The sequence below is a fragment of the Epinephelus lanceolatus genome, chromosome 18 (assembly GCF_041903045.1).
Source record: "Epinephelus lanceolatus isolate andai-2023 chromosome 18, ASM4190304v1, whole genome shotgun sequence".
Lineage (NCBI taxonomy): Eukaryota > Metazoa > Chordata > Actinopteri > Perciformes > Serranidae > Epinephelus > Epinephelus lanceolatus.
The window spans coordinates 28,121,355-28,136,795 of NC_135751.1; the positions used below are offsets into that span (position 1 = coordinate 28,121,355).

General features: G+C 41.1%; 1 protein-coding gene across 1 annotated transcript in view; it reads right to left on the bottom strand.

The window, feature by feature from the left end:
* Positions 1-461: 461 nt before the first annotated feature.
* Positions 462-15,441, bottom strand: part of LOC117268962 (Na(+)/H(+) exchange regulatory cofactor NHE-RF2) — a 56,889-nt gene continuing 41,909 nt past the window's right edge. Inside the window, exons 4-6 of the mRNA XM_033645756.2 lie at positions 4,756-4,909; positions 2,785-2,903; positions 462-2,686 (exon numbers count right to left, since the gene is read on the bottom strand). Of these exons, the coding sequence (XP_033501647.2) occupies positions 2,525-2,686; positions 2,785-2,903; positions 4,756-4,909 (435 nt within the window). The 3' untranslated portion in view covers positions 462-2,524. The remainder of the gene's footprint in view (positions 2,687-2,784; positions 2,904-4,755; positions 4,910-15,441) is intronic.

Below are 15,441 nucleotides of genomic sequence, written 5' to 3' on the forward strand. Positions count from 1 at the left end.
ATGCAGTTTTGTACCAGACTGTTTCTTGGCCTTGAGCTGTTGCCAGGCAACCAGTGAATACTCCAGGAAGTTACGGCTCCTAACTAAGGCCTTGTGTACATGTATGCAAATATTTGCGTCTACTTTTTTTTTTGCCTCGTCTCCACACAATCAGAGTTGTAGGTCTCTGAAAGGTTTTCTAAAAGTTCAGTTACTGTTTATCTGTGTGGACGTGTAAAACGGAACGTGTGGGAAATGATCTCCTTAATTTGTGCATGCCCAACCCAGTCTCACTTGAAGTCGTCGAAATCCAGTGCTTGGGCAGTGACTTGCAGCGTCAGACACTGACAAAAAAAAAGCCGTCCTTTAATGTCGGCATGATAAATGGCCAGTCGTCATTTTGGTTTAACAGTGCTCAGGGGGAAATGAGCAAGACGAGAATGGAAATAAGACGGCGAAAGTGCGAGTAGGGCAGGCAGGTGGGATGGTGGATGGGTCCAACAAACACTGACGTTCACCTGGGAGAGTGGTGTTTGCGTCCCCTGAGATTATAAAGCCCAACCCATTATTTTTTCCTAAAGGAAAAAAGCGTCAATTTGCATTGTTGCACTGACATAGTGTGTTTATTTTGAAAGAGACTGTATGTAAATGTTAAATTTTCTGGGAAAATGGAAGTGTATTTTGAAAGAAGACAATGCATGTAACTAGCAGAACTTGACAGTGTCCCAGAATGTCAACAACCATTGCACCCAAGGTACCTTGCATGTTGTATGTGGACGTGGAAAGTCCATGACCAAACGTCAATATGTAAAGAGGTCAGAGTGAGACTGTATTGGCATGCCTATTATTATTATGACTACTTCAAACTTAAACTTAGTATTGTTGTGCCACTTTGCAGACCAACAGAGTTGTCAGCTGCACCCAGGACCCCAGGAACCCTCGGGAATTTTTTCAAGTGGCCCCTCGCAGTATTGCAGCGAAAAAATACCCTGCAACATCTGTCAAACTATTGACGAGACACCTCAAACTGCACACAAGGTCAATTATGACTTTCTATGATGCGTTTTTGAGCCATGGAGATTTTATATATGGAAACTCAAGCTAGTAAATGTGATTTAAAATCCATGACATCATCACAATGTAAAGTCTCTAAGTTGAGCAGGACCTTGTGGGCAGAGCAACTGGAGAAACACTACATGCTGAAGTAAACCTGGAAGCTTTAACACTTCTTGGCGTATTTCCATTAGAACAAATAGGCGCCATCTTGGGGTCCTGTATTCTGTTATCTTTAAATCTATGGCTGCATCCAATGGTTTTGCTCCAGCTCAGCACCTGCAGTTTAGAGTCCTCCAGAAACAACGGTTTTGGATCAGACTTGGTTGAACAAGCAGATAGTGGGACACTTTCTGGAGTGGGATTTCAGCATGTCCAGAGCATCACTCGTATCAGAATTATCTTATAACACAGAGGGGAAAATATAAGCTTTCAAAAATATCTGTATATGTGTAAACAAGGCCTGAGAAACAGTCCGGCACAACCCTGATAAAACAGCCAGGATAAACATTTTGTCTGTTTAGTTTAAGTGTCAAGAGGAGCCTGTATTTGTGGTGTCAGGTTGCCCTCTGCTGCACACATCAAGCCCCCTCTAATGATTCACTCATTCATCATGCCCTGAGAAAACCTTCCTTTCTAAGACGTTCCAGTTTCCATTGTTTACTTTATCAATAAATTTAATGTTAGTGGTGCTTCCCTTGGTTATGCACGTCCACTGGAGCACTTTGGGAAAAGAGGTTAGTGGTGATACATTAGTAAGACTGAGTGCTAAAATAACAAGTAAAGCCGAGCTGATCTGACGACCAGTTAATTAACTCTATGTAAAAATACAAATACATGTAGGAGACATTACACACAGCCATCCTTTTCTTTGTCAGTGATTGTGATCGAACATCTGCGTGGGCTCGAGGTGGAGGGTCTCAACTCTTTCACAGTGATCTTCTGCCAACTTTGGGCTTCCTCTGACTGATGGGCCAAAACTCCCACAATGTCCACAATCATTAATGTCACAGTGTCCATAAAACTCTTTAAAATGCAGTCCGTGATGATGGGATACTGTTTTTTTAATAGGTGTTTATACTTTTTAAATATAAAAATAACTGTCTCCCTTATTTGAGTCTCTATGAGCGGGGATAATGGGGTGATCGAAGTGGAGAAAAGGTGATGAGGATTTAGGCAAATTTGTGAAAACTTGATTGCAAGACTCCCATCTAATAGAAGTACACGTATCTGGAGCTTTTCAAAATGCTCTTCCTTCTGAACAGTGTGATTGTAACAAAGTATACACAGTTTTTGCAGTCAGCACTTTGTTTTGAAGAGGGTAACATAGCTGGTAAAGAGTCTCCATAGTGGCTTAAAAGAGAATCCGTCATACAACCTTTTCCTTTCGTCACACTGAATTCCAGGAACAAAATATCTTCGGTTGTATGAGGGAGCGAGCTGCAGAGAGCTCAGATCTGTGGTGTTTACAGAGTCCGCGGAGGGGAAAGTCTCAGAAGTTGCTGAACAGCTCGTATTTCTTCATCCAGTCCATCTGCGGCGCCTTCTTCTTTTCTTTGGCGTGGACCTTCATCTTCTCTTCTGCTGCCGTAGCACTCAGACTCAGGCCCATCTCGGCAAAAGGGTCCATCCGGCCACCGTCATCATCCGCCAGCTAGACGGGGGGTATTATTGAAGGTGGAGAGACAGACAGTGAGTTTCATGTGAGGGACAAATGACCGAACACAGCACCATACCTGAACTTACACCCACCTGTGTGCTGTTGCCCTGGCTGCTGAGGTCAGAGTGTGTGGACCTGATGGACTGTGTGGTGGAGCTGCCGTTGATCTGAGGGTTGGGGGAGCCGTTGGATATGGACGGACCATCGTAGTCTGTGGAAACAAACAATGCGCACAGAGGGCATCGGGTGAAGAACAGAAAAGCACAGAGATTGTTGTTTTACACTCCAGTACAGACTTGATAATCTTTAGGCCTGGGCAATGTATCGTTATCGTCCTATGAGTATGGATATCGCCTTCAATTTTGGATAGCGTAATATCAAGCCTACCAGACTGTTCAATTATTTGATGATGACGATACCCAACAATATCATTGCAATATCAATATTGAGCTATCTTTATACATAGTTCATATTTAAAGGGACAGGATCTCAGTCAACAAGTCGTAGTCTTAAGAGTTTTGTCGTGTTATATTTTAACATTTGACAATGTTTCATGAGTCGAGAACGACACTTTTCTCTGACTTTGCGCAGTGAGCATAAACACATTTTGGTAACGATTAAAAGAGCGCTGCAGGAGTGAGTCCTAAAACGCGGATATGAGTTAGCATTTTAGCACGCGGTTCCCTCATCTCATAGTCAATGGGTTAGATGCCTGAGATAAGGTCTGTGGTTAGCACAAGCCTAAGAGACTGTTATGTTTTGTTCTGCGACAAAATATGTCAGTAAATACCCCACTCAAGAAGCTTTAACGTGTCTTAAGCAAGTTGTTGTAACAAATGGTTAAATGGGAATATAGAGCGTCATGATGCCTAACATGGCTTTACAGTGGTGGCAACGATGCAGTGGTGTAGTTTGTTTCAGCCTAATGTTAGCTCTTTACTTCTGGCCATTGCATTCAGGCTTCAGAAATCATAGAAGTGATGTTCATTTGTGAAGATTATCTTGCTGAACAAAACTTGTAAGCATCATAAACTTTTGTTTGCCAAAGATTTTATTCTTTGCAAATATCCAAAATCCAATGGAAAAATCCCAGTGACTTTTTGACAAGGGAACCACGGGCAATGCTAACTTCTGGGTCGGCCAACAAACAAATGTCATCCCTGCAGTACTATATTTCACAGCTATGTAATTTCCTAACCATTTCCTTGGAAGTTTACTACAAAGGATGATGTAATTTGATAAACAAATATAGGAAAATTGAGACAGTGTTCAAGTGGTTTAATTTCAATTAATTGTAACCTTTAATATTTTACTCAATGCACAGCAGGTCAGCTGAGTATGTAACAAAGTGAAATTTGTGGGGAATAAGAAGTAAGTTAATAAGATGAAAACATTTTCAGAAATAACTGAATGATGAATAATTGGGTTTTAATGTACCCTTTCTTTCAAAGAAATTTATTTGTAAATCAACAACTGCTTATAAATGCAGCACAATTAACTACACTGTAAAATCAGCGAAACAGCAGAACTTCCTCTCTTTTAGTACCAAATTAAGTTGTTCTTTCCAGAAAATGTTCTCAAAGAAATGATCGACCTTTACAATAAAGTGTTACCTAGAGTTGTTGACAATATTTTCATCGTCATTTAATCTGCCCATTATTTTCTCCATAAATTGTTTTGTCAAAATGTCAGAAAATAGTAAAATGTTCTGTGTAATTTCCCAGAGCCCAAGGTGAAGTCTTCAAATTGTATTAAAGATAAAGCATAACATTCTCACATTTAAGACGCTTGAAACCAACAAATATTTGGTCTTTTTGCTTAGAAAATTACTAAAACAATTGTTGAGTTATCAAATAGTTGCCAATAATTTTCTGTCAATTGACTAAACCTTTAATTGACTTATCGGTGCAGCTCTAGTTGACAGCCTGATACTCTGCAGTAAAATATCTGCTATCACTTTCTAATAGGCCAACACATGACGACAACACATGTGATGCTGTTGCATCCTGGAAGTTCAGAGTTATATGTCACACTTGCAGTAACATTTAATCACGCAGCCCTACCTCTGATATGGCTGACTGTGGGGACGATCCCCCTCCTCTTAAAGTGTTCGTCTGTCTCTGGATCGACTACCAACAGCCAGGTCTCATCTCCACCTTTCTTTATGAAGGCCACCACCTCTGCATGCCGCATGCCCTCGATGTTCACACCATTTACCTGGAAACACAGAGACAAAAGGAAAGAGGTTTTTGGCAGGAAGGAAGGAGATGTGGTTTGTGCGTTGGCTGTTATAGCTCTTGGTGGTCCATCACCACTGACTGTGAGAGCTTCTAGGTGATTTCACATGCCTTCTGGCAGCCATAGTGGACGTCCACAGATCTTGGTAAACACGGCTAACAAGAGACTGAAAGCTAGACTTGCTCAAACAGACTTAAGAAGTGATCACTTTACTGAAAACCTGCATGTTCAGGTAATTTTATCTCATAATCATAGTGTCCTGTCAAATAGGAATTTCTGTCTCTGTTAGGATATACAACTTTCATAGTCATGTGTATGTTGGTAGGTGTGTGGCTAGAATTAACAGCTGCTTTTTCGAGGGAGAGCAGACGGATGGCTTGTGGCGCTCCAGTCCCAAATGTTTTCTCTAAAGCCCCAATCTTCAAAGTTTTTTAAAATACCATCTACTTTGTGTCATTGGCATAATAATATGTGTCCATGTTGTTTATTGATGTTTATGCTATTTCCAAAAGAGATTTAATATAACCAAGTAAATGGTCTTCTGTTGGCCTTATATGTAATTCAGAGTACTGAAGACTTGCATTGTTGTTGATTTGCATCAGCTTAGATTATTATGGGATGGATTTAAATGTAGCAGATTTGATTCAGTCTGTGAACTCTACTCCAGCACAGTAACAAAAATAGCTCTCAAGATTAGAAATGCTGTTTACACCAAATTCCTACCTGTGTTACGTAACTTAAAAAATAGTAACAACAGACAAATTTAGCCTCTTTAAAGTGGCGGGAGTGGAAATTAGTCATCCTCAACATTTTTTGTGTTGTGGTTTCAGAGAGATGACGACAGTTGGAGAACAATTAGATACAGATGATCAGAACAAAGATAATCACTACATAATATCCTAAAAATAGCAAACCCCTCCAAATTTCCCTCCTGCATTTGAAAATGGCTCATCCATTTTAAAAATAGGTGACAAACAGCCTGTGATGTCTTCAGAAGAATAAATGCAATTTCTACAATAAGTCTCCACATTCAGTTTTTCCACATTCAGTCAGTCGACCATTTACAGTCATTGCATGTGCATACATTTCGACTCCTGTGTAGTAACAACAGCAACATTTAACAAAGGTAACGGCACATAATTTGGCTCCATAACAACTCACAAGGTTCACTGACAAAACAACTGTCTTATACTAAACATGTTTTCCAAACAAATACAACATGCTAACGTTATTAGCACAAGCCTATGACATTTTACATTGTATACATGAGCCTAGCGACAAGCACAGATTTCCTCTGCTCATATGAAGCCAGGATAAATCACACACAAGACTTAAAATGCTATTTTTGTGGAGGCTTTATTGTCTTCATAATTTATTGTTTCTTATCTGTGAAATAAAAGTAAGTAAAAGCTTTGTTTACACTGAGGGAAATGGTCTGAGTCTTCCTCTGCCTTACAAGCCATTTCCAAATTAAGAACGTTGTCAGTCTCAGCAGCAGTGTTCCACCAATAATGTCTTAGGACATAAGTCTAATACAGATTATTTTGTACCAAAGCTGCTGATTGATTTAAATTATTCATATTTTGCACAATGTTCAATATCTTTAAAATATGACCAAATTGTTTTTTGGAGACCTGTATTCTGGTCAGGGAGGAAAGCCCTCTAAGCAAGCATTTTACATTAAGAAAACTAATCACTGTTTAACTTGTTCCTGAAAACTGACCTTAGCCTTCACTATTTGATGAGTAAAGTCATCTGGTGGGCCTGATTGGACCCTTTGGCAGGCCGGTTCTGGCCCATGGGCCATATGTTTGACAAACCACTTTTTTTCTTTGGCAACTATCAGATTTTGAGACCTTCTGTTATCTCAGATGGTTTGAATAATAGTGCATATAGCTTCCGTAAATGGGATCATGTCTCCAGAGCCCCCTAGGTTTGGGCTGAGAACCAAATGTTTGCATTGTCTGGCTCTGCTCCTGCTTTGTTTAGTGTCCCAAAACAGTTGAATACATGTACAATACCAAAACATGTGGGCATGGTCGACCAGTACTGAGCTACGTTCTCTCCAGCAAGGGTCCCAGTTATTTGGGATTTCTGCTTGGGGGTTAAAAACAGATTTTTCCAACACAAATCTCTTTAGTTAAGTGGACTGTCTGAGTTAAATGCAGCACCTGAATGAATCCTCCTATCACTATTTTTTTCATCATTGACACACTGTACACGACACTGAGAGCCTCTGTTACTTCATTTGTCCAATAGGTGGAGCCGTGGGACAGCATACTGCTTACACACAGCTCAATGTGACTTTCAGAGCATCTGCACCACAATGTTATTAAAACTCTTGTTATGAGTTCTGAATTCTTGCAACAGTGGATCAGGAAAGCATTTCGGACAGCTATTTATGCAGCTGATTTACCACAATAAAAGAAGACTCCTCCTAAATACTTTCTGAAATGGGTTGCAACAATCAGGAAACAGCTCAGCAGAGATAAATAATGGATATGTGTGCATGTGACTGACCATCTATGTCACAATATTTCCCTAGCAAAACACAATAGGCTGTAACTGCTCGCTCTTATCTCGATGCCGTTTGCATTTGGAGGCCTGCTTTGTCTAGACCTTGGCTTCTCTCGCACCACACCAAGTTAGTGTTGGTACACAATCAATTATTGATGGCTCTCCTGGGCCCCGGCTATAGTGCGGGTTTCAGGTGTCCGAGTCCTGAGGGGGAATTTGTTTAAAATTCACCATTTATGACAGGATGGGATGTACTGAAACAAAGGGAAATAAACTCTCAACATTTGCTTTTGCTTTATGGGCAAGGAAAATAGGGTGACATAAATGTATATAACAGGGCTGTAGGCAAATAAGTGCAATGAGACTGACTTTATGAGTCTTTCAGGGAAGAGGAGGAAACAGAGAGAGTGGAAGGTAGACAACACGAAGAACGAGTGGAATCAACAGATGGAAAATGTGAGCAGCTCCTCTCCTCCTCTCTTTCATATCAAACATCTATCTTTCCTTCCCAGGACTCATGACAGACCGACAGATATATAAAACAGACATCCTCAGTCAGCCGCGGACGCAGACAGGTAGTTTGATGAAGAAAGAACAAGCATCTTTGTATTCAGCCAAACAACAGGTGTCATGTTTCACAGCCCGTCATTAACAGTCCATCCCACACAAGACAATACACTGTGCTCTCTGCACACCGGGCTAATTAATACATGCTGTAGGAACAGTGCAGACGCTTATTTCTCATGGGACTATTCCCCAGGGAACATCTTGATACTCGTCTGTGTGTGTGCGTGTGTGTGTGTTTAAGTGTACTGTATGTCTCATCAAAGTCATGGAGAATCCAGCCACCTGAAGTCCACCAGCACGTCTTTGATGTGCTTTGTGCGTGTGTAGGAGCAGCTACACACTAACCTTGGATCGATCTAAACAAACAGTGTCAAATGCATCCATGTATATGACGCATGTGTATGTTTTAACCCTTCGTTCTCCAGCTGAGCTTTGCAAAGAGAGACAAACTATGAGAGAGAGGTGATTTGAAAGAAGCTGTTATACAGTGGATAATGCATGATTCAGCGACTGCACGGTCTCTCTGTGGCCTCAGATTAAATCAGAAACTGATTTTGGTGGATAAATTAGTGGGAATTTAATGTTCCCATGGCAGCTGTCATGCTGTTCCAATGGAAAGAGCAGCCTAGTCTGAGCATAGGACTCCACTTGTTGATTGAGATGATGAATAGAGGCTCTTGGAAAATAATTTTGATCTTTGTTCATGTCGCCACCCCTAAATTAAATGTCTATGATCCCTGCTGGACCACAGAGAATAAGGGCAAGGTCACACATGAGTGAATGCAAGGTGAGTGACTTTTAGCTTTTAGCTTGGTAGCTAATGTTAGCTTGCAGATAAATACAGTGAACTGTGATGTTGTTGGTACATTTTCCATTTTCTTATGTTCCACATGCACGGCGGGCCAGACAGCGTTTTATTGGTTAAACACAGCAATGACCACTGTCTCCTCCACACACTGGCTACTTTATTGCTATCAGTTGAGGCTGCAACTTTGTTAATCAAAGTTCACCAAAGTTGAACTCCACACGATGTGAAAAAGCAAAATTGCTTTGCCACCGGAAGTGAATGTTTTATTTGCCCCTTTGCACAAACTAAAAGGAAGTAAACGGAAAGCTGTTTATGTTTACTCTGTGCATGTATGACCGTGCCGTAAAAACCAAGACTCTACAGCCATGCTCTGTGAGGCTGCATTTAGGCACAGTAGTGCTTTGAGGTAAATGCTTACAACAAATGCTAACAAGTGAAAATGTTCACTGATTGGCAGGAAGGGATCAGGCTGTGGAAAAAACAATCTTTTCTTTTTAATAAATTAATAAAAAATAATAAAAAGTGAGCGGGCGGCACGGTGGTGTGGTGGTTAGCACTCTCGCCTCACAGCAAGAGGGTTGCCGGTTCGATCCCGGGCGTGGGAGCCCTTCTGTGTGGAGTTTGCATGTTCTCCCTGTGTCAGCGTGGGTTCTCTCCAGGCACTCCGGCTTCCTCCCACAGTCCAAAGACATGCAGATTGGGGACTAGGTTAATTGATAACTAAATTGTCCGTAGGTGTGAATGTGAGTGTGAATGGTTGTTTGTCTCTATGTGTCAGCCCTGCGATAGTCTGGCGACCTGTCCAGGGTGTACCCTGCCTCTCACCCGATGTCAGCTGGGATAGGCTCCAGCCCCCCCGCAACCCTCAAGAGGATGAAGCGGTTAGAAGATGAATGAATGAATGAATAAAAAGTGAGCACTTAGCGAGCAGCTTCCTCTCATTCTTGCAGAGAGGGAGCAGCCAGGCTCTGTGCTGGGCTTGTGATCCAACAAGCTGGTCAATTTTCTGCTCGTGGCTTGTGCCTCCACACAGCTGGTGTGTCCCGGGCTTGGTTGGGATCAGTTTTTTAAGGGATGATCTCAGACGGGCCGGGTTTGGGCTTGAACTCACACAGGTCGGTTCGGTTTGGGTTATATTTTTATTTTTTTCGGGCCTGTTGAAAACTCTAATGACATTTTTTTATGGAGGTATTTTTAGCATATGGTAATATTTATTTATTCATCTTTTTGTGTTTCTTATTGCTACGTTAGGTATAACGTTGATTTGTCTAAGTACTATGTTGTATGCTGTATTTCTATGGCTGCAGTATGGGTGTATGGCACAAGACAAATTTCCCACTCTGTAGGACAATAAAGTTAATCTGGATCTTGAATCAATCCAATAGTTGTTGAGATATTTCAGTCTGGACCAAAGTGGTGGACAGTGGGGCTGCGCAATACACAGATATTATATCGATATTGTGATATAAGCCTAGAAGACTAGTGTTCGATTTTGGACATCTTAATACTTTAAGTGTTGTCTTTTCCTGGTTTTAAAGGCTGCATTACAGTAAAGTGATGTAATTTTGTGACCTTTTCAGACTGCTTTAGCTGTTCTATTATTTGCCTTTACCTATGTAGTCATTATATCCACATAATTGATGATTATTTATCAAAAATCTCATTGTGTAAATATTTTGTGAAAGCATTTGATAAGATTTTCTCCATATTGCCCAGCCCTATTGGACAGACCGACATTACCATCCTAAGAGCCGCACTGCTAGCATGCTTGAAAAAAACTAACTTTCTGATCTGACTTTGTACGGTTATCTTCAGTATTTTTCGCCTAAAAAACAACACACTGAGTCCTGTGCTTGACAGCAACATAGGATTAAGTGTGTGTTGTTTTGTGATGTGTGTGAGAGAGTCAAATCAGTGTCGAGCAGATCTGTGGGCTATCATCAATTTAACCCTAAGTGTGTATGTGGGTATACTGGGAAAAATGAGTGTGTATGTTCTTTGCTGTCACCCTCAAGTTTGTGAGAGGTCCAAACTGAGTACGCACTGCTGAGCGCAGGCAGAGCAGAGAGACTGATGAGGCATTCATTGGTGTCACTGCTTCTGCCAACCATCGGCAGAAAGCTGAGCTCTCATCATAGCCTTTACAACGCTAGCCGCCGCTGACACACCTCCAGTGTAATGGGGCGTGGTGAGAGAAACAGACAGCGAGAGACGCAGAGAGAGAGAGAGATCTGTCATGGTTGTTCACCTCGCTAACAGGCTGCTGACAGATAACACAAGCGCTGTTTTGATGCATGGTCAGAGACGGTTGCAATTATCAGCGCCAGGACACACACACACACACACGCACACACACAAAGAGCAGCCAACTAACTCAAGAGAGGCTCAGATTTTCTGTCCAAACAAAACTACAACACAGAGATTAAGTTATTAAGCTGACATGACATCACATATTTACCAGAACACTAAATATCTTGTTAAGTTGACCTTAAAGTGTCACACAGGAAATAAGATAACTGTGAACAGGCCAAAGCTTTATGTAAACAGTTAACATCCTTTCTCACACAGAAAAACATCCATTTTCCGTAACCGCTTATCCTGTTAGGGGTCACGGGGGGCTGGAGCCTATCCCAGCTGACATTGGAATAAATCAATTTATTTACATTTAGTAAGTGAATCAGCAGCGAGGAGTATGGCGAAAAATCCTAAGAAGAGTTTTTTGAGTGGATGCTCCAGATAGAAAAGAAACTTGGCGTTCAAAGGAGGGATTAAAATAATAATTATAAAGAGAGTGCTCCTAAGGGTTGTGGGAGAGGCTCGCCTGCAGGCATACTCATAACCATGTGTTGACAGTGTTTATGTAATTACTCCCACTGCCAGAAGGGGGAGACAAACCCTTCACACTCCAGCTTTAAAAAAAAAAAAAAAAAAAAAAATCAATTGTCAATATAACGTAGTTGCTAATTAAGTTTCTGTCAGTTGACTAAATGTCAGCTCTAAACTAAGCAGATATTTTCTGACATCTTACTTAATGTCTATGTAATTTTTATTCAGACCTTCGCTTGGGCAAAATGTGTACATGCAGTGCAAATAAAGCTTGAACTGAATATGACTTGGCACTCAGTGTGTTTACGTGACTTTAGAGAAAATCAATTTATTGTGTTAGTCCAATGAAAACTGGACTTTTAAAATACATGTAAACATGTTAGTCTGACTGAAATCGTACCAAATCGAAATATTCACACCCAGATAATGGGATTGGGAATCAAATTACTCCTGCATGTATACAGTTAATCAGACCCAAGCTGGCCTAGGCACTTAGCGCATGCTCCACAATTTCTGCCCCGGGCTTTGAGCAAGAAGTAAAATATCATTAAATGTGTAATAGAAGAGAGAAGAAAAAATAAAGCGCTTGATGGTTTTTGCGACTCCACTTGGGGACACATTTAAAGTTTTTGCAATTTTCCGGACTGACTGACCTTCATTTCTTAAAGTAATGATGGCCACTCGTTTTTCTTTAGTTAGCTGATTGGTTCTTGCCATAATATGAATTTTAACAGTTGTCTAATAGGGCTGTCGGCTGTGTATTAACCTGACTTCTGCACAACACAACTGATGGTCCCAACCCCATTGATAAAGCAAGAAATTCCACTAATTAACCCTGATAAGGCACACCTGTGAAGTGGAAACCATTTCAGGTGACTACCTCTTGAAGCTCATGGAGAGAATGCCAAGAGTGTGCAAAGCAGTAATCAGAGCAAAGGGTGGCTATTTTGAAGAAACTAGAATATAAAACATGTTTTCAGTTATTTCACCTTTTTTTGTTAAGTACATAACTCCACGTGTTCATTCATAGTTTTGATGCCTTCAGTGAGAATCTACAATGTAAATAGTCATGAAAATAAAGAAAACGCATTGAATGAGAAGGTGTGTCCAAACTTTTGGCCTGTACTGTAGGTTATCAATAAAAATCAAAACTTTTAAATTGCATTGTTGAAAATGTGAAAATATAGTATCGCCTACCAACAGAGCTTGTGCACGGCACGCTTGAGCGCATCCGTCTGAGGCTGTGGATCAATGCCAAGTTTTACCACTTTATCACTATTCCCTCTAACTTGTAGCTGTTTTTTCGTTATCTTTTGAATTTAATATGAATTATGGAACCCTTTTTGTCAACGTTTGTTTCCCCCGTTTTGTACAATAAATTATTGTTTACAGTTTCAACAAGTTTCTTTTGGAGTAAGTGACACAAGTGTGTTTTGAAAACGGCCGTGGATTGTCACCTGCTCAATGCATCAGTACCTTCGGATGCCATGACAGTAATAGCCAATAATGTCAAAATATCATTTAGAGACCGATTTAACAGACGTTCACTGCTGCCCAACCCGCAGGTCCATTTGCTGGTCCCGCGGGTTACGGGTCGACCCGCGCATCACTACTCAGCTCAGTCTATAAAGGCTGTACACAACAGTAGGCTATAGACATTATATTCTATTCAGGCCGGCAGAACCAGCAGCGCATCGGCTCTACAGTGCACGGCACTGCTGATTAACCATTTTATTGCAGCACAGAGTGTCTGCCAACAACCAATTACTTGCAGAGGCTTCCTACAACTTGTTTCAACAGTTCCGATTTAATCAGAAGACAAATTACACAGAATGACTAGCCAATGTGAAAATCAAAAGATAGCATAGAATAATGTACTGAAGGAGACTGTTGTGCCATCACATTTTTTTGTGGTTTGAGAGCAAAGTTTCGGTCGCCGCTGTGTAAAACTCCGCAATACAATTAGGTCCGAAAAAACCCCGGAGAGGGCTTTGCAAGGAGTCTTTGAAAGGAGCCGAGCCTGGCGTAAAACCGGAGAGAGCAGGCAGCACGGCCGCAGCACGCGCCGAATGTTAAAAAATGGCATTCGGAACAGCCCTAATTTTCAGTTGTCATTTAAGTGTGATCAACAACATTTGGACTCTTACAGACTTTAGTTTTGATCATAGTTATCAGATGACAATGTTGGTTATCTATATTTTAGTCCATTAACTACATATTGTCAACAGTTTAAATTACAATAAACCATTCTGCAATACAGTAACCTTTTGGACTGATTTCCTATCTTCAATTTGGTGAGTTTACTACGATATAAAAATAGAACGTGTGACCTTTTGTATATTATCCCTGTCTCTAGAAAAATACAACAGCTGGGACTCAAGATTTAGGTGAAAGAACTGATACCACTCTCTTCCTTACCACTATTTATATTTTAAATATGTAGCAGCAGGTTAGCTTAGCTTAGCTTAGCATAAAGACTGGAAACTATGGGAAACAGCTAGGCTGGCTAAGGAGAGTGTCTGCTTGGAGCCAAGAGTATTTCTTGGCGAAATACATGTTAACTAGTGAGTTTTTGGTACCTTTGGGCAGACCCAGGCCAACTGTTCCCCTCTGTTTCCACTTTTTATGCTAAGCTAAGCTAACCGCCTGCTTGCTCCAACTACATACATGTATTTACCATAGAAGAGAGTGGTATTGATCTTCTCATGTAACTCTTGGCAACAGTGGTGTTGTTAGGCCTGGGCGTCTGACGTGTCAGCCCTGAACGTCTTATAAACAGCCCTGAATCTTCATATAAAAGCTACATATTATATACTGTATATATTTAAAAAATAAGACCATTGCGTGTTCGTGTGCACATCAGTAATCACTTTGATGTTGCAGCTGGTAAAGGTGAGGGCCATTTTAAATGTTTTATATACTGCTGGGTAGATTAATCTATAATAATCATCATTTATTAGTTGATTGGATTTTGTATTATCAATCTGAGTCTGCAAAGTAACTAAAGCAGACAAATAACAGGCCCGTTTCCACTCAAGAAGTTCCTGGTACTATTTGGGGGGCAGGAACTACTACAGGAACGTCCTCTCGTTCGGCCCTCTCAACCGCCGTGTCTCCATTGGGAGAGCGGAGTACGAGGAAGGTTCCTGTAAAGTTACGGGCTCTGGATGTGACGTAATCGTTGCGCGACCATTTTGACCGGGGCAACGTAGGGACGCCATTAGCTGATAGCGGTGTCTGTAATAACTCACTAAATGGCCCGTGAAAAAAATTTTTTTTCCAGCGGATGTCTTAGTTACAACATGATTGAGCTAACTGGAGTAGTTTCATGTCATATCCGACAACGGGAGGCTTTTAACAGATGAAGTCCTGATGTTAGCTTTGCTGCTGCTGTTAGCTGTCCCTGTCAGCTGATGCTTTCTAGACATCGTGATTTCCCATAACTGAATAAATACCACACATAGCAACACAAAACTGCTTTGCTAGCTCAATCATGTTGTAACTAAGATATCCGCTGGCAAGAATATTTTTTTCACGGGCCATTTAGTGAGGTTTTTTTACATGGCGGTGAAAGCTATATGAACGAGCTAACCCTCGTCTGCTGAGTTTTAAAAATGCCGGCTATTTTGTTGCTTTCTGTTGACGTCACATCCCTCCTTGAGTATATCCAATCAGCACCAAGTAATCCCCATGCCCCAGCCAGGAGTCTTTCAGGGCCGTTCTGAGTACCTACCCCGAGGCAGGGTCTTGTTTAGCCCCCGTAAAAGTTCCAGAACTCTGTCCTTCGGGGGTG